Raw genomic sequence first — 23,877 nt, forward strand, 5'->3', positions numbered from 1 at the left:
AGGCCTCTCTCTCCACAGGCTTACAAGCTTTGGCCGAGAGCCAACCAGCGAGCTGAGAAAGAAGAGAGGAGAGCGTGACATAGATGTCAAAGCCAGTAGAGGCCTGGATGAACCACAGTTCTAATAATGGCGCAACAGTCACAGAGGTGCTATCTGTGTGCTTGTCCTGGGATTCATAAATCTCTAAAAGACAGTGGCAATAAATGGCAATAAAAGTATGAGCCAGGGCTACTCATCAGTGAGTGATTAACCACACTTTCATTGGTCTGCAAGTAATGTGCTGCTTCACCGCTTCAAAGTACCTGGCAAAGCCAAGTTCTACGTATTGGTTGCTCTGTCATCAATACTATTTCAGGCCACAGGAGCAAATTGCTTAGCATGAATAAGATGTTCAACACAAGTGAGGATGTGAGGCTGCAATGAAGATGCCAGGAGGGCCGAAGCCCATGACTTTGCATTCAAAGGCTAGCAAAAAAATGAACAACATTTAAGGAGAAGCACAAGACTCGAGAAAATACTCCAAAATACACAATAACTAGAAACTGAACTAACAACTTAATTTAATTAAAGTATACTATCTTAAAACTTCAAAAATATTGAACTCGTGGGCAAAAACATAGCAATGTGGCAATCTAGATTTACCAATAATATTCAAGATGCAGTGTGCTAACAATATACTTTTTCATACTATAAAATGCATGACTGCCATTTAACAAAATCACAAAACGCCAATACAGACATTTACGAGATCAACAAAAGGGCAACGGTCATGACACTGCATAATAATAATAACAGTAATAATAATAATGATAATAATAGTAATAATAATAATATGGACAACTATTATTATTTATAAAAGATGGTGCATGCTCAAGCTAGCTAGTGTGCTATCCATTTAATTAAACAGTCCATTTAGCAAAGAGAGGTTGGTTTGTCTACCTGACTTAGTCTACAATCGTTAATAGTAAGTTAGCCAGAATTAGCTACCAGTAGCCCTGTTCCCTCTCTGCGTTAGCTATTTTCTCAAGTTTCTAGTGTTTTCTCGCAATGTCTCCCAAAAGAGACAAAAGTCTCTGGTCAGAGGCAAATCAGCATTGGCTCAGCACTTCCAAATCAGGTCTCAGAGAGGAAAGGGTGGAAGGTGGACTATTGCACAATTTTTTTCTGTTATTTTTTCACTAATAACTAACTCAGAAAGTTGCTTTGAATCTTTTTTGACTTTATTAACTAGTAATCATGTCATCATCATTCTGTGTAAACCACAACAATTTCAAGACTCCCAATTACAAGACAACAATTAAGTGTGACGGTACAGCAATCTAATGACTCTGAAAGTCTTGTCGATGAACTTAGCTTTAGAAAACTTGCACTGGCCATGATAGCAATGCATCAAATCACCCCTGGTCTTTCTATTAGTATGGTTTGCTATTTCAGTGTTTAACTGGGTTGGTTTCTTCTACCTAGAAACACCATATCAACTTAGCTTTGAAGGAACCGTTCTAAAATCAACCTCTGAATTAGTTGATTTTGAACAAACAGAGTAGAAGGGTAATTTCACAGGCCAGTTAGACAAACAACAGACCCATCCAGTAAATCCACCTATCACTGTGGATTCATTTTCTCACAATGCCTCTCTGTTATAAAATGACTGGAACTTTGGAACGTTGCATCTTGCCTACACAATAAAAACCCACTACACAACACCAGATCAGAACACAGTTCAGCGGGACAGAAACGGGCCACAGCTCTCCCTGGCTACACTGACTTCCTGTGCCCATATAAAGAGTCTAAATAACTGCTCTACGACCAGAAAATGAGGTGGAAACAATCCCTTAGAACTCCCAATCTGATTGGACTGACACTGAGGAGGCTCAGGTTTCTCTCACAGAGGGCTGGCTTTGTTTTGTGGAAGTGAAGCCGTGTGGAGCATGTAAACACTGGTCCTTTTCCATAGTGAGGCGGGCGTCTTGCTTGGAGCTTCTCTGGCCCACAAAGACTAGAGGAGCGTAAAACACAAATAAGCACATGCCTCAGCCTCTGTAGCCAACCCCCATGGCCAAATATAGTGTACAAACTGGCCCGTGGAAAAATGCATTTGAACTCACTCCCACCTTCACCCTTTTTGCTACTTGTTCATTTCAAATGTTATAACTGTTCCCAGGTTTGGCTTTTGCTCGCTTCCATAATCACTGAACCTGACTGAATGGTCAAATCTTATCTTAATCCCTGCATCAAAACATATGACATTAAAAAACCAGCTCAAGCCGAAATGGCAAAAAAAGAAGAAAAAAAGGTTTAGTCATAGGTGCATCTATAGGGGCCAATAAGGCATGGGAAGAAAGCGATGCAGCCACAAGGGGCTTTCCACATTTAAAAAAATGTTGATGCAATATGAATAACATATTGCTCAATGATACCACCCATGATGCTTAAGCTAACTGTAGTAAAAAAAAAAAAAAGCAAATAAAAGTATTTGACTGATCACAGATGTTGTATATGTGTTATCACCAGCAGTAAAACAAGGTGGTTATTAATCTTCTACACATCCCATATCCAGAGACTGCATCAACCAAGCAATCAGACATGTATAAGGAGTGGGAATTTAACTGTGGAATTAACATAACATCAGGAGCTTTAATATATACATAGATGCATACTGTACATCTACACATGTGCATTTCAAAATAGATTTCCTGTAATGCCATATGGCATGCTGGCATTGTGAATTAACATGTATAGTTATGGTAGTATGCTTAGATGGAGAGCTCTCAGTGGTGGCTAGTGAGATCAAGGCTCTGAGGTTCAGGCTCTGGTATTAGCAGAGCTAATCACTAAGGAATGTCCTTACGCAAACACAGAGCTTCCATATTACTATAAATGAGGATCAGCCAAACACTGAGCTCCACACTCTGGTGTTCTGCTTGTCTACACATGTCTGACAGAGAGGGGCGGGGAAGGGGCAAATCTCTGCACCTAAAAGGTCTTTAAAACAAATCCCAACCCACCAAAATATTTCTCCTAAGTCATAATATCTAAAAGAATCCCTGGTGAGGAAAGATGATCAGGGCCTCAGTTATGTGAATAAATGTCTTGTGCATTTAATACACCTTGTGACTTAATACTGTTGCCTATGTTAACTGACAGCTAAATGAGCATGCTCTAGTGAATTAAATCACAAACTCACTGAACAAAATAAGACTCTTTACTTTGTTAGTAACTGAAACACTGACTGAATTAAATGGAAGTATGGTTCATGGACTGATAGAGGCAGAAAAACATAAAACATTACCCAAAAAGTTACTAAACTTTAACAAGCCTTTCAAAAGCTTTTACAATTAATCACAGCTCTGGCTCTTGCGATTTGGTCAAGATTTCAGGAACAATACCTGTTGCTGTTAAAAAGGGTTTTGTACAAAGCGTACACAAGTGTAGCAAACACTCTGGCCCTGTAGGTGTGAAAGGTGGTTTCAAATTGTTTGTGGTTTTCTCCAAGAGCAGCTGTTAGCAGCTTAAATTCAGTCACTCACAATGGCTTCAATAATGACAACTTGCCACTGTTTAATAAGTATGAAAACATCCATAAAAAACCATTAAGATCACTCATGCAGCATAATTTACATTTCCCCTGTCCATCTGTGTGCTCAGTATGCTCAAAATCCTCTTTTGTCAAAAAATGCCTGAATTCAATTTTTCTGTGTTGATCTGTCATGCTCCAACAATTACAATTTCAAAAGGAGGCGGTGCATCCAGTCACATTTTAACAAAACTGCGTATGAACTGACAAGTCTCTGTCAGCTCTTGGATTATTTTTTCATTATGATAACTTGTCACCATAGTAATGTAGTATTACAAACTGAATACAGGCTGGCCACCGCTGCTGTTCCCAACAAAGGAGCAAACATAAAAGTATTTTACAGCCACTTTTTAACACAACTCAGTTAATTAATGCTGAATGACTCAATCAACCAATCCATTAGGTAGAGGAAACAATCTGCCCTGTTATTAACGCATGCTGGTTAGCCAGCATCGTTTAAGCATGCTCCCTGCAGAAGTCAGAGCACGTTCTGCTCTGTGGGTGTGTGTGTGCACTACCTGCAAAAATTGTGTACTTACTAGCATGCATACTATTTCCATCTGAAACCATAGTGGGTGCTGGGAAGTCTACAGCAAGTACATGGGAGAAAAAGAAAGCAGATAAAGCCGCATTTACTGGGCATTTTTAAAACCTTTAAAGGCGTCTGTGTTTTGCTGGTGCACACCATGTTGTGGTTTCCTCTTGATTCCTTGTACTTGTCTTATATATTTGTTATACAACAACATAAGTGCATTTAGAGCAAGGGGAAAGCTATCTGAAAATGGCAGAAAATGAAGCTTAAGTGCCAAAAACTGCAGTACTTTTAACTACCACATGAGGCTGGCTCTGGAATGAAGTCAATCCACAGAAAGTCCCAACTTTAAAGCAGAAATAAACATGTTTATATCCTAGTACAAAAAAACAGTTTTGGTCTTTATAGTTAATTTCCCCATTCCTGACATATGTATGGGTTGTTGACTATTATATTTGGTTTTGAGATTAGGAGGCAGAGGAAGTGATGAGGTTACCATAGATCAGGAGCCAATCATAAACAGGGAGGTGCACCAGCAGTACATGTAGGATACAACAGGTGTAAGACTAATTTGTCACCCACATTACTCCAGCTTTGCCAGACTGGTTAAGATTCACTTAACATCCCACAATATTCCTTCACATGCTATTAATCAGCAGTGCTATGACTGTATTCTGAAGATTGTCATTTGAGCTGAGTGTTTAAAATACCCAACATCCTGCTTGTAAATGATTATGAAATTTGACATTGGGTCATAGTGAACATGGTGCCCTCAAACTGTATTCAAAAGCAGCCTGTCAACTTTGGCAAACACATCAACTCTGACTTCCTCTGAAATGCAGCCAGCCTCGTATCTGTTGGTTTAAGGATGCTGGAGGAGGACCAGTGGAATGAGAAACATCTAGTTAAAGTGTTATTCTCGTTTGGGGTAGCACCCTGTTCCTCCTCAATGTTCTCTTTTGGCTCTTTCTATTTCAACAATTTGTTGTTGACAGACCGGTTTTCTCAAATATACACCTTGCTTATCAGTAGTGGGCGGCACTGTTGTACTTCGTCCATGTTCCTATATTTCATGTTTAATTTGAAGCCCCTTAATGAACACCATCATGTAAAATTGTGACGGTAAACCAGGATTAAAATAGTTCAGTGCTGCTCTGTTCTGTTTCTACAGTAATATCCATAGGCATTATCTATTTAAGTGCAAAGGTGGTGTGTTTATTCCTCTATATTAATATTTGTTCAATAGCCAGAATTAAAGGGAAACTACAAGGTTGAACCTCCTGGGTGATTGAAGGTTCGCTTCAACTTGTGTTTTTCCATGCCAGAGCTTTTTGTTGAAAAATTACCTATTGTTGGACAACTTAAGTCATGGTTTGATGCATAGCTCCTTAAAATTACAATATTCTTTAAAGGTCCCACATTGTGCTCACTTTAGGGTTCATACTTTTATTTTGGGTCCATGTTTACTTCCTGTCAGCTGATGTTATTCACATACACTGCAAAACATTCCAACAGGAAATAGAAAGGGACCCATTTGTAATGTTTATATTTCAAGTTTAAAACAATCTATAGACCAATCCATCGCTATTTTGTTGCTACGGCAACAGCGTTGGTCCCTGTTTACTTCCTGTCAGCTACTGCATTAACAAAAGTTCCAACAGGAAATAAACTTTGACCCATTTAGTGATTTTAAACTTGCTGAGTATTTCAATAGCATATGATGCTTATTGTTACCTTTATGTCACTAACTTTGTAAACATCTGTTTTATCTAACAAAAATCAAGTTTTCAGTCTGTTCATCTAACTTCAGTCATTTTTACTGCAGCAAATTCTATCCAGTGGACAAAAAAAACACTTGATTTTATCATTCTAGTTGGACACCAAAAATTTGATGTATTAATAATTTGTATTCCAAACAAATTGATACTTGCCATCCATGCAGCGATACAATACTGACATGTAAAATATTACAATACTAAGCTGTATCCTTTATTTCCCCCACCCCTACCCTTTCCCGGCTTTACAGTAAAAAATAAAGCAAAGTCTGACTTTTTATAACATGGGACCTTTAGAATATAAAAATAAATACCCAGCTTGTTTCAGGCAAAGACTTTCCTACACCTTCCGAGATAGGGATTCTCTAAAAGACACTTTAACTGATCTAAATCTTAATCTCGTTGTGTAAAATGCCATAAATGTCAAACGTGCAGGCTCATTAGTGTCTTGACTCACTTTCACAGATCATTTGGGTGTTACTAAACCAAGTCATCAAACTGTGGATTCAATGGGTGGGGATGAAAAAGGTGGGTGGGGTGAAACTGACAGCCTAAGTACTCTCCCTGCATGTCATTTCAGTGTGAGAGTGTTTAAAATAGTTGAAATAACTAATCATTAACTGTTAGTTTACAGGCTTGCTCTGTGGGAGGCAAGTGTCCCCGCTACGAGTAAAGCGTTTTCAAAAAAAGACATCTAATGGACTATATCAAACTCTCTCTTACCCCACAATTCCTTCTGAGTAGTTCCTGACTTTCCATGGCGTGCCCGCGTACCCATCATAGCTTCCTGCGTTGGAGCCACTGTTCAAGAGGCTGGAATTGAATCCGAAAGTGCTAGCTTTGTTGTCTCTTTTCCTTTTGTTGGGGTGTCCGTCCGTCACCCCCCTCCAAAGCACAGCGACCCCGCTGCCCTGCTGCTGCCCCCCTCCACCGACACCGCCCCTGCCAGCGGCTCGGTTGTTGTGGTTGCTATTGGTTTCCAGTGGTATAAAGTCCCGCTGCTCCGTTATTTCCCCGTCCCCCATTGAGCTCGACATCCCCTGAGTCCTTCCTTCACCGCAACCGGTGTTTGAGTCAAGTGCCCCGTTTCTGCTGGTGTGGACGGCTCCCGACGCCCCGTTGATGATCGCTTTCAGGCTCGCCGTGCTCTGAGATCCAGTGGTGTAGCTGTTATTTACATGCAAGTACCCGAGCCCTTGTGTCGTCTCCCAAATCTGCATCCACAGGTTGTTAGCTGGTCCACGTTGTTCTGGTTGAAACCAGGCGATTCTCGGATCCATCAAACGACACGGTAGGCACACCGCCCCCCCACCCCACCTCCGAGCAATGCTCAGCTCGTGTGCAGCTAGCCAGGTCGCTAGCTAACGTTAGCTAGCCTGCTGTAGCCTCGTTCTAGCTGCTGCCGCTAGCTGAGGTTCTCCGCTGCCCGTTACTTCTAGAACCTGGTAAAAACACGTTCCCTGGGCAATGACGATAAACAGCTGTCAACCGAAAACATCCACGGAGAAAGACAAAATTGTGAGGCAAGTGTTAAAAATGATGGCTCAAGCCAAAGTTGAGGTTGAAAACTGGAAAAACGTGCGGCTGCTGCCTGTCGAAGTGCCTCTCTGACCCTTTCCCCCTGATCGTGGGTCCCTCAATGGCGGAATGTGCGGTGCCGCTGCGCATGCGCGGAGCGAGGGAAAAGGGGGCGGGGACACAATGGTTACGCAACAGACAACTGTTTTTAGTTACATAACGACGTCTGATTTATTATTCTCTCATCAAAGTGAAACAGACAAGGTGTTGAGTGAACTACAGCGTAAACCTGTTTTATGTTGTTTACTCAAATAATACTCCTTAAACCGCACGGATTTGTGTCTATACTTATAACTCAGGTTATAGTGTACATAACTTATTCTTGGATTTTACCCCCAAAAATATAAAATGAGAATTTGCTACACAACTCCCATGATGTAAATGCACAATACACATTTTACTAGTTGGTGTTAAAATGCTTGCAGTTTCAAGATGCCAAAAAATAATTAATCTATTTACTTATCATTTCATGTGTCAGTATTTTTTTGAGGGGAATTTATTGTTTATACTACAAAATACATTTTTCAGAAGTTTTCATGATCAAACTTTTTTGAAACATGATTTCAGTTAGCTGGCATATGTGAGGAGACGAAACGCAGGGAGAAAATTAAGAAAAGTATATAACTGCAAACATGTCAAACATCAACATCACTTCAGCACTAATTCCAAATATATATTTTTTTTTTTTTCCCGACTTCTATCATGTACTAACAGACTGCATGATGGGGGTCAAAAGTAGCTTGTTGTAGTTTGTTCTGCATATTGCTCTAACAATGTAACATCAACAATGAATTATAGGTAGTAGTAGCGGCATTTTGCTTTAAACCTAAATACTGTTAGCAGTTGACAAAGTTCAGCTACTTTTTAACAGATGATTACAATTATTACATTCTCGACATCCTAGCCCAGAAATTGTTCATATGATGCAAAAGAAAATCACTTACAGAAATGTTTACGAAATCAGGATTTATTTCAAAAGAAGGTATTCATTCACAGCCCAATGACATGATCTCCCTCAAATTAGAAGTGTTTTATCAATGATATGCAATTTTATTAACATTTCCCTTCAAAAATATAGAAATCCAGAGAAGCTGCACCTTACTCTTACAACATCAGAACTATCAAAAGTTCATTCTGACATTTAGGTAAATGGCATTCGTGGGTGCAAGTAACCCCTCAATCTTTGCCATTTACTGCATTAATGAAAGCTAATGAGCCTTCTGTTACTAAAGCCATGATAATCCGTGGATCAGGTGCAAAACAGATGGCAAAATCCTTGATTTACTAATTTTAGAACTGCTGTTGTAAAACCATGTTGTCAGTTGCAGCAGTTTTTGATGCTGATTGATCATTGACAGTGGTCATGATACCTAATCTGTTTTCAGTTTGGGCAGTTACTTTATAATGTTACTGACAAAAAATTCTTCCAGTAGAAAATTTGCTGGCGTGATGGCAGAAAAGTTCACAAAAATACCTCTGCGAAATGCCACCACTTCATGCAGAAGTGTGCCTGGCAGAGTGTGCAATTACTGCTAAGAGATGGGAGGTGGAGGGAGCGCAGAGAGGCAGAGGTAGAGAATATGTGTGTATTTCTTAAGGCTAATGCATCTGTCTTCAATAGGTTTTAATGGTATCACAACCTTGGCAGTGAGCGTGCCGAACCCTTTCAGTGTAGTAAGTTACTGAAATGACAGAGTAATTGTTATATTTATCCTCTTTCAATAAGCAAATTTTTTTTCTCAGAAAAATTATGAGTCTATTACACAATAACCGCAACACAAAATCTTCTCTTTTTAAGTAGCTGATGCTACAATCCTCCCAATAATCCTCCCAATAGCTCTGCCTCCCACCCAGAACTGCAAACATCGAAGTGTTGCCCACTGACACATGGCATAAAATCAAGGGCACACCTGTTAAGCCTGGTGTCGGCTCTCCACATATGATCTCTTTAAAATGTTACCAGGGGACGTGAAATTATAAAAACTGAGGTCTGACAATCATTTTGGGAGGGATGATGCATTATCAACTGAGGGGGCAAAAAATAAAAACCTCTCTTTACTGCAACTTGCAGTAACTATAACTAGAAAAAGTAATATCAGATGTCACCCTGTCTCTCTTCGCAACAAATAAACTTTCACATCACCAACTAAAATAATAAATCATCATTGAGAGAATATTAACACTGAAACCAAGCAAAAACAAATGGTTTCCTACCGACATAATAAATACTTGATGGTTTCACCACCACACTCCTGCTGGCATATCTGTCCAAACAAATCAGGTCCTCATTTTTTTACCACCTTCTCCAGATATCCAATGAATCTTCTCAGGTTGACTTTGATGTTGTCGAGCACACACAGCTGCTGGGGGCTATACCTGCCTCTTCCTTCTTTACGAATCTGGTAAAAAGAGAAAAGAAATCATTAAAATTCTGAATAAAAAATGCCCTTACCTTACAAAAAGATTAGAAAGAATGTTTGTCTTCTTTTTTAATTTTGTAAAACAGGGGCAAACATCCACTTAAAGGGACAGCTCGCCTCAAAATCAAAAGTGCAGATTTTTTCCTCTTACCTGTAGCGCTATTTATCAATCTACATTGTTGTGATGTGAATTGCAGGGTGTTGGGAGATATTGGACATAGAGATGTCTGCCTTCAATACAAAATAATGGCACTAGGTGGCATTCAGCTTGTGGTGCTCAAAGTGCTAAAAAAAAAAAGAATAAACTTGAAAAACGCAATGTCTCTTTCCAGAAATCACGATCTAGTTACTTAAGATAATCCACAGGCCTTGTGAGCAATTTCATGTAGGAACCTTTCTCTTTCAATCACATCTGCCAACTTTATCACTGCACAGAAAGAGGCGTGCATCTACTCACAGATGAGAGGCTCGCACTCATGACAGCACCAGATGTAAACGTTAATGGCGTCCTACTCGGCTGAGCTGTAATGTTAGGTAGCTCAGTCGTGCTAGGTGAGCTGGCAGTAGATGCACTCTTTCTTCTGAGATACAGTTGGCGAGTGTAGTTTTACAGAAAGAAAATAGTACCTGGCTTTTAAATGGGTTTTTTTTGGTATTTCAAACACAATAAGCCAAGTGCCATCTAGTTCCATTATATTGGAGAGACATCTCTACAGCCGATATCTTCAACACTCACAACAAAACTACCTAGATTGATAAATGGCACTAAAGGTAAGAGGAAAAATATGCATTTTTGAATTTGAGGTGATCCGTCCCTGTAAGTCTTATTGTTCACTAACATCCATAAAGTCATTGTAAATAATACAAGAAGGAGAAACATAAATGTTAAGCAGCGGGAGGGATCTGTTTAAATCCTGAAAACGCATTTTAAAATGGCGAGAAATCAACAACAGTGTTCAGTAAGACAAAATCGGCCTCTGGTACCTTGGCTTTGAAGACAGGTTGAAGTGCCTTCAGTGCAGGTAGTAACTGGATGTTTTTGGCAGCCGTCTCTGCTTCCGCTCCATCGGCAAAAACATCGAACATGGCGTCCAGGGCTTCTCCATTTACAACCAAGTTGGCATCCTTTGTGGCAACTTGAAGTAAGGCGTTTCCAATCATCTGTGGGAGTAGATTTTCTTAGAGGAAGAACAAATATTCCAGGAAAAGAAAAGAGAGAAATATTATACCTGAAGGGTTTCCGCAGTGCCCTTCTCTTTCGCTAATGTGCTGCCAGTGATGCCCAGAATGGCGACGGCGTTGACCCTCACGCTGACAACATCGCAGCGGGTGGCTGCTTCGCTCAGGCTCATCAGCTGCTGGGGGGTCATACACTAACAAAAACAAAACCAACCACGGATATTGAGCTGTCTGAAATAAAGACGTCAGCAGTGGTAAGTGAGAGCTGGCGATGGATATTTAAGTTTGACAAGAATACAAAGTCTAGCTTCTGTGTTGCCTCTGTATTCATTCAGCTCTATATTTATTCAGTCAACACTGGTAACAAACATAAAAATAGGTTAAAGGGCCCTTCCACTAATTTCACACAAGTTCAGTTTTCTTATCATGGAGAGTTCTGGAAAAACAGTTGTGTAATGAGCGCTTTCCAATGTCCAAGAAAAAACCAGGGTCATCTCAGTGTGAGCTTAGAGGATTCATATTCGAATGGAAATGACACATCACAGACTGGAGATGTGTTGTTTAAAAGTTGTGGACATTAACCAGGCGGTAGGACTGCACGATATGAGCAAAATATGTGATAACAGTGTTGAATATCACAATATTACTTGTGATATGAACTTGTGAAATGAACAGATATTAAAGTTCTCAGTTCTTGACTCAGAGTTGCACAGCAGCCATGTTTCTTGTTTATGGTCAAACTGGACTTTCACTGATACCTGCTACCACACTCTTCTCTATTCCGATTGGCAACAGCTGTCTGCTCTTAGAGCACTCACCGTCACTTTCTCGCTGCCGCTCGACCACACACTCGATACGCACTGAGCTACTCCCAGAAGGAGCTGCGCTAATCTTATAACACCAGTCTTCATACTCAACCTAGTCGTATGTTCTTCTCCATGATATCATGAATTCTTTTTTTGTGTTTCAGCTTGTATGTTGTTTAAAAATTGATCGCCATTTCGCTCACTTTTTCTAGCACTGGCCTAATCGAGGCAGCTATGACTGATTGTAAATACTGACCAGATGTAACTTTTTACAGACCCTGGCCATCGAGCAATGCCAGAGTGAAAGCATTAAACAATCAGACATAAACTGCATCTGAAGATGAAATGTAATTTAATAGTTGTTAATATATTAAAAGTCAAATGTCATAGTTCTTCGCTATGTGTGAATCATGCACTTTAACATTGTGATGATGATTAAAAAAAGTTATATATGGTGCAGCTTTACCAAACAGGATAACTGAAGATGCTGTTGAGTTGCTTTATGCTTAAGTTAGGACCTAGCAATTTTTTTCAACTAGAAAAATGCTTCAAACCCATTTGGGACTAAAACCTGCATCGTAGATTTTAACCATTCCTTTTTATTTTTTCTACTTGCAACTTAATTCTTGGGCAATATTTATTTGCTGGAGTAAACCTTGAGAATTGACCATACATGCAAATTTTTAAAACACCAAAGAAAAGGCTTTAGCTTTATGTGTATTCTGTACCTGGGAGATATTTTTGGAGGCAATCATCTGTAAAAGAGACCGCATGGCGCTGATGACGGCCTCGAGGAACTCCTCCTCTTTGGGAATCTCTGAAACACAAGAGAGTAAATTGTACTTTGTAGAATTGTAAATTGTAGAAACTAATTTATTAAATGCCTCAATATTGCAACTTTATAGCAGTAACTCTGGAATCAAACTTACACAAGTTAGTGTTTTTCCTATATTCACGTGTTTTTTCGGTAAATAGTAAACCTACTACTACAATGTCACATAAATGTGAGACCTGCTGCACTGAAAACCAGCGTGGACAGGTGCTGGGCTGCTCCCTGCAGAGCTGCTGCTCCTCCCAGAGACTCTGCGTCCATGCTGGAGAGGATGCTATGGAGGCAGGTCAGAGCCCGAGACTGCACGCGCTGCATCCTAAAGGAGAGAAGTAAAGGTGACTTTGGTCATAGAGATCTTTTCATCAGAGAGTGTGAAAGAGATAAATCAATCTCTAACATCCTAACAAACATCGCCAGAGTGAAGATGCACAAGATATCTGACCTAAACACCTTAAACCAAGGTTCCCACACATTTTATGGACAAAATTTGCAAAGATTTCCAGAACTTTTCAGGGACCCATAATATATTTTTTTTTGTGCTTTTTTTTGCCAGACATATCAGATTCAAATTCTATTCAAACATAATTTCAGCCAGCAGGGATACTTAAAGGGTGAGATGGAGAGAAAAATGAGAAAAAGAAAATGTCACAAATCGACAAATATTAGAGCTACATTAAGCCGAAAGCTCCGGAACATAAATTTGCCATCATGTTACATTATGTGGATGATTATCCATGAAACACTTTCACTACACACAACAAAATTCCTTGACTTTCCAAAACTTTCAATGAGTTTCACTAACTCCAAGACTTTTCCAGGCCTGAAAATATGTGATTGTGGATTTCTCTGACTTTTCCAGGTTTTCCAGGTTTTCCAACTGTTAATCTGAGAGTTTAATTAAACCATGGATGAAACATGAGAGGATTACTTTTTTTCCAGGCCCCTCCAGGAGGGATTCTTGTGGCACACATCCATGGCTTCCTTTCGGGGGAACTCTGTCTTTCTGAGAACCTTCAATCGAGAGAGAAAAAAACAGTATTACAACAATCATCTTTATGTTATTTAATGAGGATTTCTATTAAACTGCACAGTGACATAATTGCATGTATTCAGCCTCAGGTAGAAGATGGGTGGAGTTCACTGCATAATCAGCCCCAAATGTTAGGTTTGTAATTATAGCAAAGTATACTAAAAATGACAGTTTAATTAAATTCACATGCTTGTCTAAACGAGCCCGCACTTTGATGAACTCTTCCCTCCTTTCAGCTGTTGACTGATGTGCTGTGTAAACTGATAAAGCAGACAGGTATTTGCCTTTTCTGGGATGCTGTGGTTGATTAAAGCCTCCTGAACCTCAGCTGATAAACACAGTGGAGACATGAGATTGGACACGCCATCACAAAGGCCATCCGGACCCATGTCGCTTTCATCGCTGCTGGACTCCTCCTCCCATTCGTCGTCAGAAGGGTCTTCACACACACACACACACACAGAATTTGATCAGGGAGGCAAAGACAAACACTACCAATAACAAAAGGCATTTCTAGGCACCCACATTTCATGTAGTTCTTGTTATAATAGCCTAACGCATACTTGGTGGCGGTGTCACAGGGAATAATGTTGATGAAAAGTGCCCGGGGTCAGCACTGCTGTCTGCGCCCGCAACACTCACCATCAGAGCAGCACATGTTGACGATGATCTCTAAGGACGTTTGCTGGGCTGTCAGCAAGGCCGATGCCTCCCTCAGCTCCTCCTTGTCCCTCTGGACAAAAAAACAAGCAGCCATGTGAGTCAACATCCTACCAAAACGATGACTGTTAGCACTGTTATCACCCAGAGTTCAGCTGCCCGCCACAAAGAAGAGATGTATTTCTACAGCTGTACTCAAACATGTTCATGTGCACTTTCTGAACAGTGATGCAAGTCAGACCTGCTTCCAGGGTGTCACATTTGAAGGGGAAGTGAGGTTTAAGTAGAAGTCATCTATTCAGGCTCTGCACACACACACACACACACACACACACACACACACACACAAACACACAAACACACAGAGCGTCTGTGGTTGGGTTTGTTTGGCACCGTTGTGACAAAGAAATGCTTCCCATAACTGTATGTTTACCCTGCTACACTAAGTAAAAACAAAGCTGTCATCAAGATAACCTTATTGCGTAAGCTGCAATATTACAGGCGATTTTGGAACGTCACAATCAATGTAACCCACAGTACCGGGGGCTCTGGTTGTGACTACGATGAGAGGGACAGCTCTGTCTCGCCGAGGTCAGGTCTGGTGACTGTCAGCCTGGTGGAAGCCAGAAGCTGGTCGCCAGCTGAACCTTGCTGAGTGTCCTTAATCTTCTCCCCGAACCCGACAGTATGTCTGCTCTGTCAGTCTGGCTCACACTCCAGGATGACTCGTACTACGGCACCTTTTCACCGAGCATTAACACGCTTCTCTGAAATACAGAATTGGATCGCTTTGTTGCCATAAACACAGACTGCCGTATGCGTCACAGCATTTATAAATGAGGGTAACATGTTTTCATCTACAAGAGCCTTTGCAATCCATTTTTATCAATGATTTATATTGTTGTTACATGTTAACAGGGGAAACACTGCATTTAATCTGGATTTTTAGGTGTCCAAATTTTGTCCTTGAAAAGATCTGGACTCCACAGTGCATATCAGAGGTGTAGACTCGAGTCACATAATTTGAACTTGAGTCAGACTTCAGTCGCAAAATTTGATGACTTCAGACTACACCAGGAAAAAAATTACGAAGACTTGCAACTCAACTTTGAGTTTAACACAAATGAAATCTAAATCTACTTGACTTGATCTTTTTGACTTGAAAATAACTTGGTACATTCTCCCAAGACAATTTGAGTTATATAGTTATAGATATTTCTCCAATATGAAATGAGATAAACACAAGACAGAACAAAAAAATCATTCTGCTGATGAGGTTAAAAGTGCTTTGTGCTATGAAAGGGAAATGTCACACATTTTTGATCATCTTAAATATTTGTGTTTGAAGACAGTCCTAAAACTACAGAGCCCGGGAGAAATGGATGTTTTTTTAGGGGTGGTTTTGGGTTGTTGTATTTTTAGGTTGCGCACCTGAATTGATAAATTGCGTGCACTTTAATAAAACAACACTTAAGAATGAAACAAATCATTCTGAAGCAGAAACAGCCTTCAGTATTGAGATAAAAGCTGCAATCACTTTTTGGCGGATGGAAATGTGCATTTTATGTGTTGTATTGGTCCTTTAAAGGCATTTCAAAAGGTCAAAGGACTGGGTGGGCTATAATCTGTCAAATATGATCACTGTGAATGAAATCAAGTCATTATGAGGCAGAAACAGCCTTTCAGGGACATTATAGAAGCTGCAATCACTCTCTGGCAGGTTGAAAAAGTGTTTTATGTGTTGTGTTAGTAACTCACACACGCATTAAAAAAAAAACATCACTTCTAAATTCCCTCCTGGGCTCCATAAAAAACACCTCTTTGGAATTTCTGTACTATATTTTCTTGCTATTTATCGGCCAACATATGTGCAGTAAGTTAATCGGGCAATACGTCAGCCTGGCTGATTGATCAGCTTCACTCTAACAACAAAGGAAGCATGCTACTGGCAGTGAAACAGGGTTCAAAATCTCTGTGACAAGTGTAATTCGCTGTGTATAAAGGTCAGCTTGTATGGGAAATGATCTCACAATCTTCTGCACGCATAAAGGGGAGCAGCAACATAGAGAGCATTGAATGAGTAACACCACTTACAGGCAAGAGGTCAGAGAAGTCGTTATCAACCCTCACAGCTTTTCCATTCCTCTTGTGTTTCGGTCCTTCCTCCTCCTCCTCCTCATTGTCCATCTCCTCCACAGCCAATTCTGCTGCAGCCTGGTCCTCTATGTCGGCCCCAGGTGGTGTGTTTTTGTGACGAGTCTCTTCTGCTTGTCTGAGTTCGGGTATCAGTGAACCTGCGTCCAGATCCAGGCACTGTGACAAGGTGGCCACCACAGCATTGATGGTCTGGGCCTGACGGGCAGCAGGTAAACTGCCCTTCATGTTCCACAGCGTCCCTGAGGGACACAGCCGGCAGAGTTACAGCTTCAGGGGCGGCAGTAAAAAATATTATAGCAGTGTTTGTTCCCTGACTAGAAAACTTCTGTCCACGGAGGACTTTTTAATGTCACTTTCAACTTGTGTAATGATAGTAAGTGACACTTTTGAAGAATTTATTTAGAAAAAAAACCAACAGTGTCATATTGTACCTGCAGCCAGTGTCCTGAGGAGAGTGTGTGCCATGTCTTGCTGAGATGTCAGCAGCACGTTCTCCACGACTCCAAGCACAGCAGCATTCATGCTACACAGCAGCTCTGGGTTATCCTCAGTCACAGTGTGCAAACAGTGAGCTGGCCGAACACAAAGAGGAGACACTAACAGACTGTTTTGTCACACTTGAGAAACCCAATTTAGTTAGAGGTCAGGCTTGACTTCAGGTCTTCGGTATTTCCATTAACGTTGAGAGGAAGGACGGTGTCTGTGCTGTAATAGCTATCTAAGGACATTTGTGACGTGTTTAACTTCAGTGACCGGGTCACACATCTTAAGTCATTCCTGTAATCGACCTCATACATTACAGAGAAGGATGGTCACGTCACCCATAACGTCTATGGATATATTCACAATAACGTCATATGCTGCATGTGGCACGAGTTTAGGCGATAATTTACCTCCATGTAGTTTATTATATAACCTTATGTCTAATGAGCCTGTAGTTATTGTTAAAAGAAAAGATCAGTACCACCCCCATGCTCAATGTAAACAGCATCCGTCTGCGCTCTGGCTCTGCTGCAGTTTAAGGCCCAGGACTAAATACATAAATAAATGTATATGCAATGCAGTAATAATGAATAAATGTATATAAATTAATGCTTGACAAATACATAGCTAACAATAAAATGCATAAATAAAATAATAAATGAATAAATATGTAATTTAATGCTTAATTGTTACAATTTAAAAATCACAAATAGATGGATGAACAAATGTTATGTTAAATGTTGATTTAAATTATTGATTTGTATTATCACTTATTAATTTACTTCTTCATTTATTTACACTTTAAAATATACTTGAATTTTTGCCTATAGTTGACTCCAAAGTCCGGGGGGCGGGTTGACGACAATATTGTTTATTTATTTTATATCATTTATTTTGTGTAATATAAGCATAAATATATGCCTGCAGCTCATTTAGATATGGCAATAGATGCTTTATGGCCATACCCAAATATGACACATTTTTCCATAGCATCTAATGTTTTCTGTCATGACTCATTTAAAAAATAGAACAGCTGATCTCACTGTACAACTGCTGTCATTAACCTGTATTTCTATGTATTTTGTCTGACATATTACTGCCACCTGTCGATCACAGGAACAGTGTGAGACTCTTGGCAGGAATGTGCATCGCGTCACCCGCATACGTGCATATTTTTGTCCATCCTCTCGGGATAAGAGACAAACAAAACAGGGATCCACACATAAAAAGAAAAGCTCCTTGGCATTATTGGAGGTCAGAAACACTACAGGAAACCTTTACTGTTAGCAGGGATCTAAATGTCAGTACGTTTTGGAGGAACAATCCCTTTTATGGCAACAGAACCTGTACCAGCAGTAAAGGAACTCAGTGGTACAAAAATCTAGGTTTATCATTGATAATATACCTTGGGTGGCTAGGATATACACACACCTTTATGGATCAATTCTAATGACTAATTAACAGTATATTAATTAGACCTACCGGCGGATAAGGACAGTTCCATGTTGTGTGGGTGTCTCTCCAGACACTGGACAACCAAATCGAGGAGACCGGCTTTGTTGAACACAGACAGCGACTGGCTGCTGCTCTCACTGAGAGGACAAGAGAGACATCACGCATCATCTCTGTGAGTACTTACAGGTAACAGTGTCAAAAAGTGGGCCTGTGAACTAAGAGTACAATTTTCTGGAATGGTGAAGAGAATCTAAATGGGTGAGGAATATAATGATGAAGTATCTTTACTTAGGCAGGAGACATCTACCCGCCTAATGAGCTGCTAACAAGCCCAAAGCAGAGGAGCGGCTCCCCGGAGAAGACTGCATGCAACTATGGAATGAGTCGCAGGACTTCAATGAAAACTGACTAAAACATCCCATCATAAACAAAAGGTTAAAAACACAATACTGTCAGCCAGTTTGGGTTTTTTTTACAAGGTGGTATCACCCTCGAAAAAAGGAGACAGCATGAATTTCCGTCAACTTTCAAGACATACCAAGAAATTGAACGAACTTGCCATTCCAGAAAATTGTTTCACAGTGGCTGGTTTTCTTACAGAATGAAATACAACATGATTTAAATATTGGAGTACAGAGTTAAATGCCTTTTGACCAAGTCATTCAGCTCAGGTCTAATGTTTACCACCTGTGGGTTGGAATAAAATTGACAATTTTTCTTCTGAGTGTGATCATAGAAGAGTACATTAGTTGCTTCCCAAATCAAAAGATTTTAAACCTTAGGGCCATTCCTACAAGTTCTCCATCATTAAATTTTGCATGTATATGCAGTGACGGATCGTCCTTTGGGCCGCATAAGCAGCCGCCTGGGGTGAAACCCAGAGAGGTGAAAACACAATCAATATAAATATAGACAATAATAATTTTTAATAATAATCTTTTTGTGTGTGTGTGTGTGTGTGTGTGTGTGTAAACCTGAAACTAAGCTATTAAAGCTAGCAAAAACAACTAAAACTAAAAATAAGGTAAAATGTTGTTGCTGTTGTATCAATAGAGGCAAAAATGCCCAATAAAATCCTCTTTGGAAACTTTCGAAACTCTCGTGGTATGACCCTGCTGTCGAGCAGCCTGCACAGCCTCTTGGCTCACCATAGATTCCACAGTAGGTTCACCGCCTCGTTGGCTACATCCTCCACAGCATTCTTCTGGTCTTTCATCGTTACAGCGGCGCCCTCAAAACCAGCGCAGCTCTGAAAAAAAAAAACAACAACAAGCTACAGATGATAACAAAACCACAAGTGAGGCAGCTTTGCCTTTGTCGAGTGTTAAGAAAAGTGGGCGATCACATTTGAGATGAATTCAGTTTGATACTGTTTCAGGTTCAAGACACTTATTGACCTCAGCGACTGCTCGGCGGCGTGGGTGGAGATATTGTCACTAATTGTGAGTGCCTTGGCTGTGGACTGAAAGCTAACTGCTGAGGGTATGGAGGCATGCTGTAACAGCTGCTGATGAGGAGGAACTGAAGTGATGGGGTGAGCTAAAAGCAGCGGCGGAGTCTCACCTCTCTAAGCAGTGCTGTCAGGGGAGTCATGACGTCGTGCTTCACCATGTCCTCGCACACCTCCTGACCTCCACATGCACTCAGATTCCTGCCAGGGAGAGACATACACTCATCGCTCAGTCGGAGGATAGTCGCTGTCGGAGATGCTGTTCGTATTTGTGTGTTGGTGTGTGTGAGGGGGAGAGCCCGGGGGAGTCCTCATAGCGACTGCTTTATTTTGATATCCAGTACGTGGAAGCCTATACAAGGGTTACTGGAGGACAATTGTCGGGGCGGGTGTTAAGACTGTATTATGACACAAAAACAAGTGTTGATCGTAAAGAGGGTGATGGTGGGTGACGAGGGCTGTCGTCGTTTTATAACTGTTGTCAAACGTCATCACCACTAAAGATTTTTGTTTGTTTTTGGGGAGAGTTCAGGGATGGATGTTTGGGGGTGAACAGATTTTGAATGTAATCAGACTCCCACTTACGAAAAAATAAAACAGACAAAGAATTAAGTGTATATTTGTATGTAATCTGTCATGAGACAGTGATAACAGTGTCCTCAAGAAGACATAACATCAGCCTTTCTTTTGACAGATAGGACTTTTATTGTAGCATGGCGCCCCCTGTAGAAATAACATGACAAATACTTCTGCACCCCATAACCCATAATGCCTTAATGTTACCTATGTATCTTGATTGTAGTAGTGAAAAAAAAAAGAAATATCCCCAGGGTTCCCACACATTTTTGAGGACAAATTTCAAAACTTTTCCATAACTTTTCAAGGACCCTTTTTTTCTTTCCCGACTTGCCTTTTTAAAACATACTAGATTCAGACTTTATTCAGACATAGTTTCAGCCTCCAACATGAAGTGTTCAAGGGCCGTCGGATTCTTGAAAATCTAACAATAATTTCTGTTTTAACAGTTTCTGGTTGTGATAAATGGTGTTTTTTTAATGATTTTTTTTAAAAGAAACATCCCTTTCAAAAATCTAAGAAAGAAACGGAAAAAATAAATATCACCCCAAATTTTTAAGTTTTCTATTAAAAAAAAGTTTCCTATAAAAAACATCGTCAATAAATTCAAAGACAGAAAAATCACCAAAAAATTGAAAAAAAGGCAAAGATCTCCGAAAATGTTTCAGTTTTCTATTTAAAAAATAATAATAAATAAAAGTGAAGGGAAAAAAAATCACCAAAACTTTTTAAAGAATTCATGGGCTTGGAAGACATGCTTTCTTTTAAATGTTTTGGTCATTTTTCATAACTTTACTGTTACATTAATGTAAATTAATTTATTACACACAACGCATTTTCGGGATTTTTCAAAAACTTTTAATGATTTTTACTATCGCCATAACTTTTCCAGGCCTAGAAAATGTTATTGAGAAATTTCCTGACTTTTCCACATTTACCATGACCCCGGGAACACTGTAGCCCACATAAAAAAAGCCTAATTGATTTAAATTATGTGTTCTGCATCTTATCCAAACCTTTTTTCCTCCTTTATTATAGGGCTTTTATTTTATTTAGTGATTGTCAATTAATTTTAAGTTTCTTGAACTATCCCTGAACAAATTTTGATTTATTACAGGGAGCACTATCTTGTAATACATAAATACATTTTTGTCTGTTAGTGACACACTGGAGAATGCTGGGAAGTGAGTACGTCACAAAAAACTCCTGAAAAGACTCGAGTACAGGTACCTCAAATTTACGCTCAAGTGCAGGGCGTGAGAAAATGTGCCTGTTAGCATTTTGCCATTGCGTTTGATTTTTTGAGTGAAACACATGGAAGACAGTGAACATTTTATATCATCATAAAAGTATCTTTTTGGTTTACCAACTTAAGAGGGAAATATCTGGCACTTCTGTCAAATTTTCTTGGCAATTTTTTGATTTTCCCTCCACATGTGAGATTTCACCGCTGTGTGAAATTCGCATCATCCTCATCAAGATGTTATCAGTTATTATGAGATTTTACGACCCAACAATAGAAAAAAATATTGAATGAAATCCTTTTTCCCATGTCTGAGCATTTCTAAGAATTTTGAATGATTAACTTCAGTAATTTTAAATTAAATTAAATTTAAATTAAAGGCTTATTTTTTGATTAATAAGTTCTATGACTTTTAAGAGGATCCACGAGAACCCTGGTCACGTGGCACGGTGGTGCAGTGATTCGAGCCTCCCTTCTGTGTGGAGTTGGCATTTTCTCGCCGTGTCAGCATGGGGTTTTCTCGCTGTTCCTTGCTGTAGCTATATGTACTTGTCATCAGCTGCTGTAGTTCCCGTCTCCGCAACGACAAGACCTGGATTTGTGGGTGCGGTCCACACCACACCGCTGCACCATCTGACTCACCTGAGCGCTCCAGTGGCAGTCTCCCTGACTGCCAGGCTGCTGTCCAGCAGCAAAGGGCCGAGGCGCCTCACAGCGTCCCTCTGGAGGAAACCTGGGATGGTCTGACTCTGCTGCACCACCCGAGAGATGCTGGCACATGCAAACTCTCGCACATCCGCACTGGGACTCTGCAACTATGGAAATACACACAAAACATTACACTTACTTTATAAACTGACCTGTTAAAGAATTTATATTACAAGACAGGTTGTAGTTGCGGACAGCATTTAAAATTTGGCATTAGATGACCATTCACAAGCGACAATTGTAAAAATATTAGCGGTCAACAGCTTATCATGGCCTGACTGATTATTGGCGCCGATATTTGGCATTTTGCTAAATATCTAAATCAGCGTTTTATTTTAATCATCATCAACAAAAAAGTGTCAGCATGGGAGGAGCTTTTATTTTGTAAAACCTCAGGGAGCTATTTTTCTTTATTGGTTTTTTTATTCAAATTTTCACTGACTTTATATAAAAAGTTGCCGGGGAACTTGCTGAAGACCTACATAATGCTGGAAGTTTCAGCTTTGATTAAACATTTACTAAAGGCATTTAAACAAAGTCTTGCGTCGGAGTTTGTTATATTCCAAATTCTAAATATTGGCAGATTGACATTTTTTTTTGTTTTGTAAATGCATATCGGTTCCAAATACCGGTTATCGATCTCATTAACTACTAATGATCGTTATCAGTGTTGACCCTGAAAAACCAACATTATCGGTGAACCGTCAAAAGAACTCACCGATAACTTTTAACTTTAAAACAAAAGCCAAGCAACAGAGCTAAATAAGAGTCTTTAGCGTGAAATCACATTCAAATTAATCCTCAGTGGCGGACTAACTAAACTCAAGATCAATTTAGTTACACCACAAAAAGATATTTGTTTGGCATGTATATATGCATATCGACCATGCGGCTATACAACAGAAGTAAGCAGCTACACAGAGTCGTGAAACAGCAGGTTGGACAGTGTCCATACTTTCTCCAGCAGCTCCGCAGCCGGACAGCTCTCAGCTTCGTGCTCCTCTTCATCGGCGTCCACTTCCTTCACAGCATTTGTCGGCAAACCGACCGTGTTAAACTGCGGACGTTTAAATTTAGTGGTTTTACTTTTTCCCATTTCAAGCCCTGTTAAAGTGCCAACTGCGCATTTAACGTAATTTCTCCCCTTTGGACACTCCGGCTCAACGATCAAACCTCAAACACTCAAGCTTCCGTCCGGCTGGAGGAGGCCATGTGGAGGATTGCTTCATGCCGTAAAGCGGTCGTTGCTGACAGAAAGCAGAGAAGCTGTCGCAAAAAAAAAAAAAAAAAAAAAAAGAGAGAGAGAGAGAGAGAGAGAGAGACACAGGGGAATGCAATAACGTGATCAATAATGTTATCCGAAACACGAAATAAACCATAGACATACGCTTAACTTTAAATAAGACAGAATAAATACGA

At 40.0% G+C, this 23,877-nt stretch overlaps 2 protein-coding genes across 2 annotated transcripts in view; both read right to left on the reverse strand.

Moving 5' to 3' along the window:
• tent4b (terminal nucleotidyltransferase 4B) overlaps window positions 1-7,505 on the reverse strand; it is a 29,595-nt gene extending 22,090 nt beyond the window's left edge. Inside the window, exon 1 of the mRNA XM_042482593.1 lies at window positions 6,605-7,505. Within this exon, the coding sequence (XP_042338527.1) occupies window positions 6,605-7,161 (557 nt within the window). The 5' untranslated portion in view covers window positions 7,162-7,505. The remainder of the gene's footprint in view (window positions 1-6,604) is intronic.
• Window positions 7,506-8,410: 905 nt separating this feature from the next.
• Window positions 8,411-23,684, reverse strand: heatr3 (HEAT repeat containing 3). Its single transcript, XM_042482678.1, has 15 exons — window positions 23,414-23,684; window positions 22,393-22,565; window positions 20,045-20,132; window positions 19,630-19,730; window positions 18,509-18,618; window positions 16,975-17,115; window positions 16,481-16,782; window positions 14,369-14,459; window positions 14,011-14,165; window positions 13,625-13,707; window positions 12,876-13,012; window positions 12,593-12,681; window positions 11,109-11,252; window positions 10,864-11,040; window positions 8,411-9,858 (listed from the first exon to the last, which is right to left on the reverse strand). The coding sequence occupies exons 1-15, from the start codon at window positions 23,552-23,554 to the stop codon at window positions 9,745-9,747; spliced, it is 2,046 nt and encodes a 681-aa protein (XP_042338612.1). The 5' UTR covers window positions 23,555-23,684; the 3' UTR covers window positions 8,411-9,744.
• Window positions 23,685-23,877: the final 193 nt, after the last annotated feature.

Source organism: Plectropomus leopardus, chromosome 1 (assembly GCF_008729295.1).
Source record: "Plectropomus leopardus isolate mb chromosome 1, YSFRI_Pleo_2.0, whole genome shotgun sequence".
Taxonomy (NCBI): Eukaryota; Metazoa; Chordata; class Actinopteri; order Perciformes; family Serranidae; genus Plectropomus; species Plectropomus leopardus.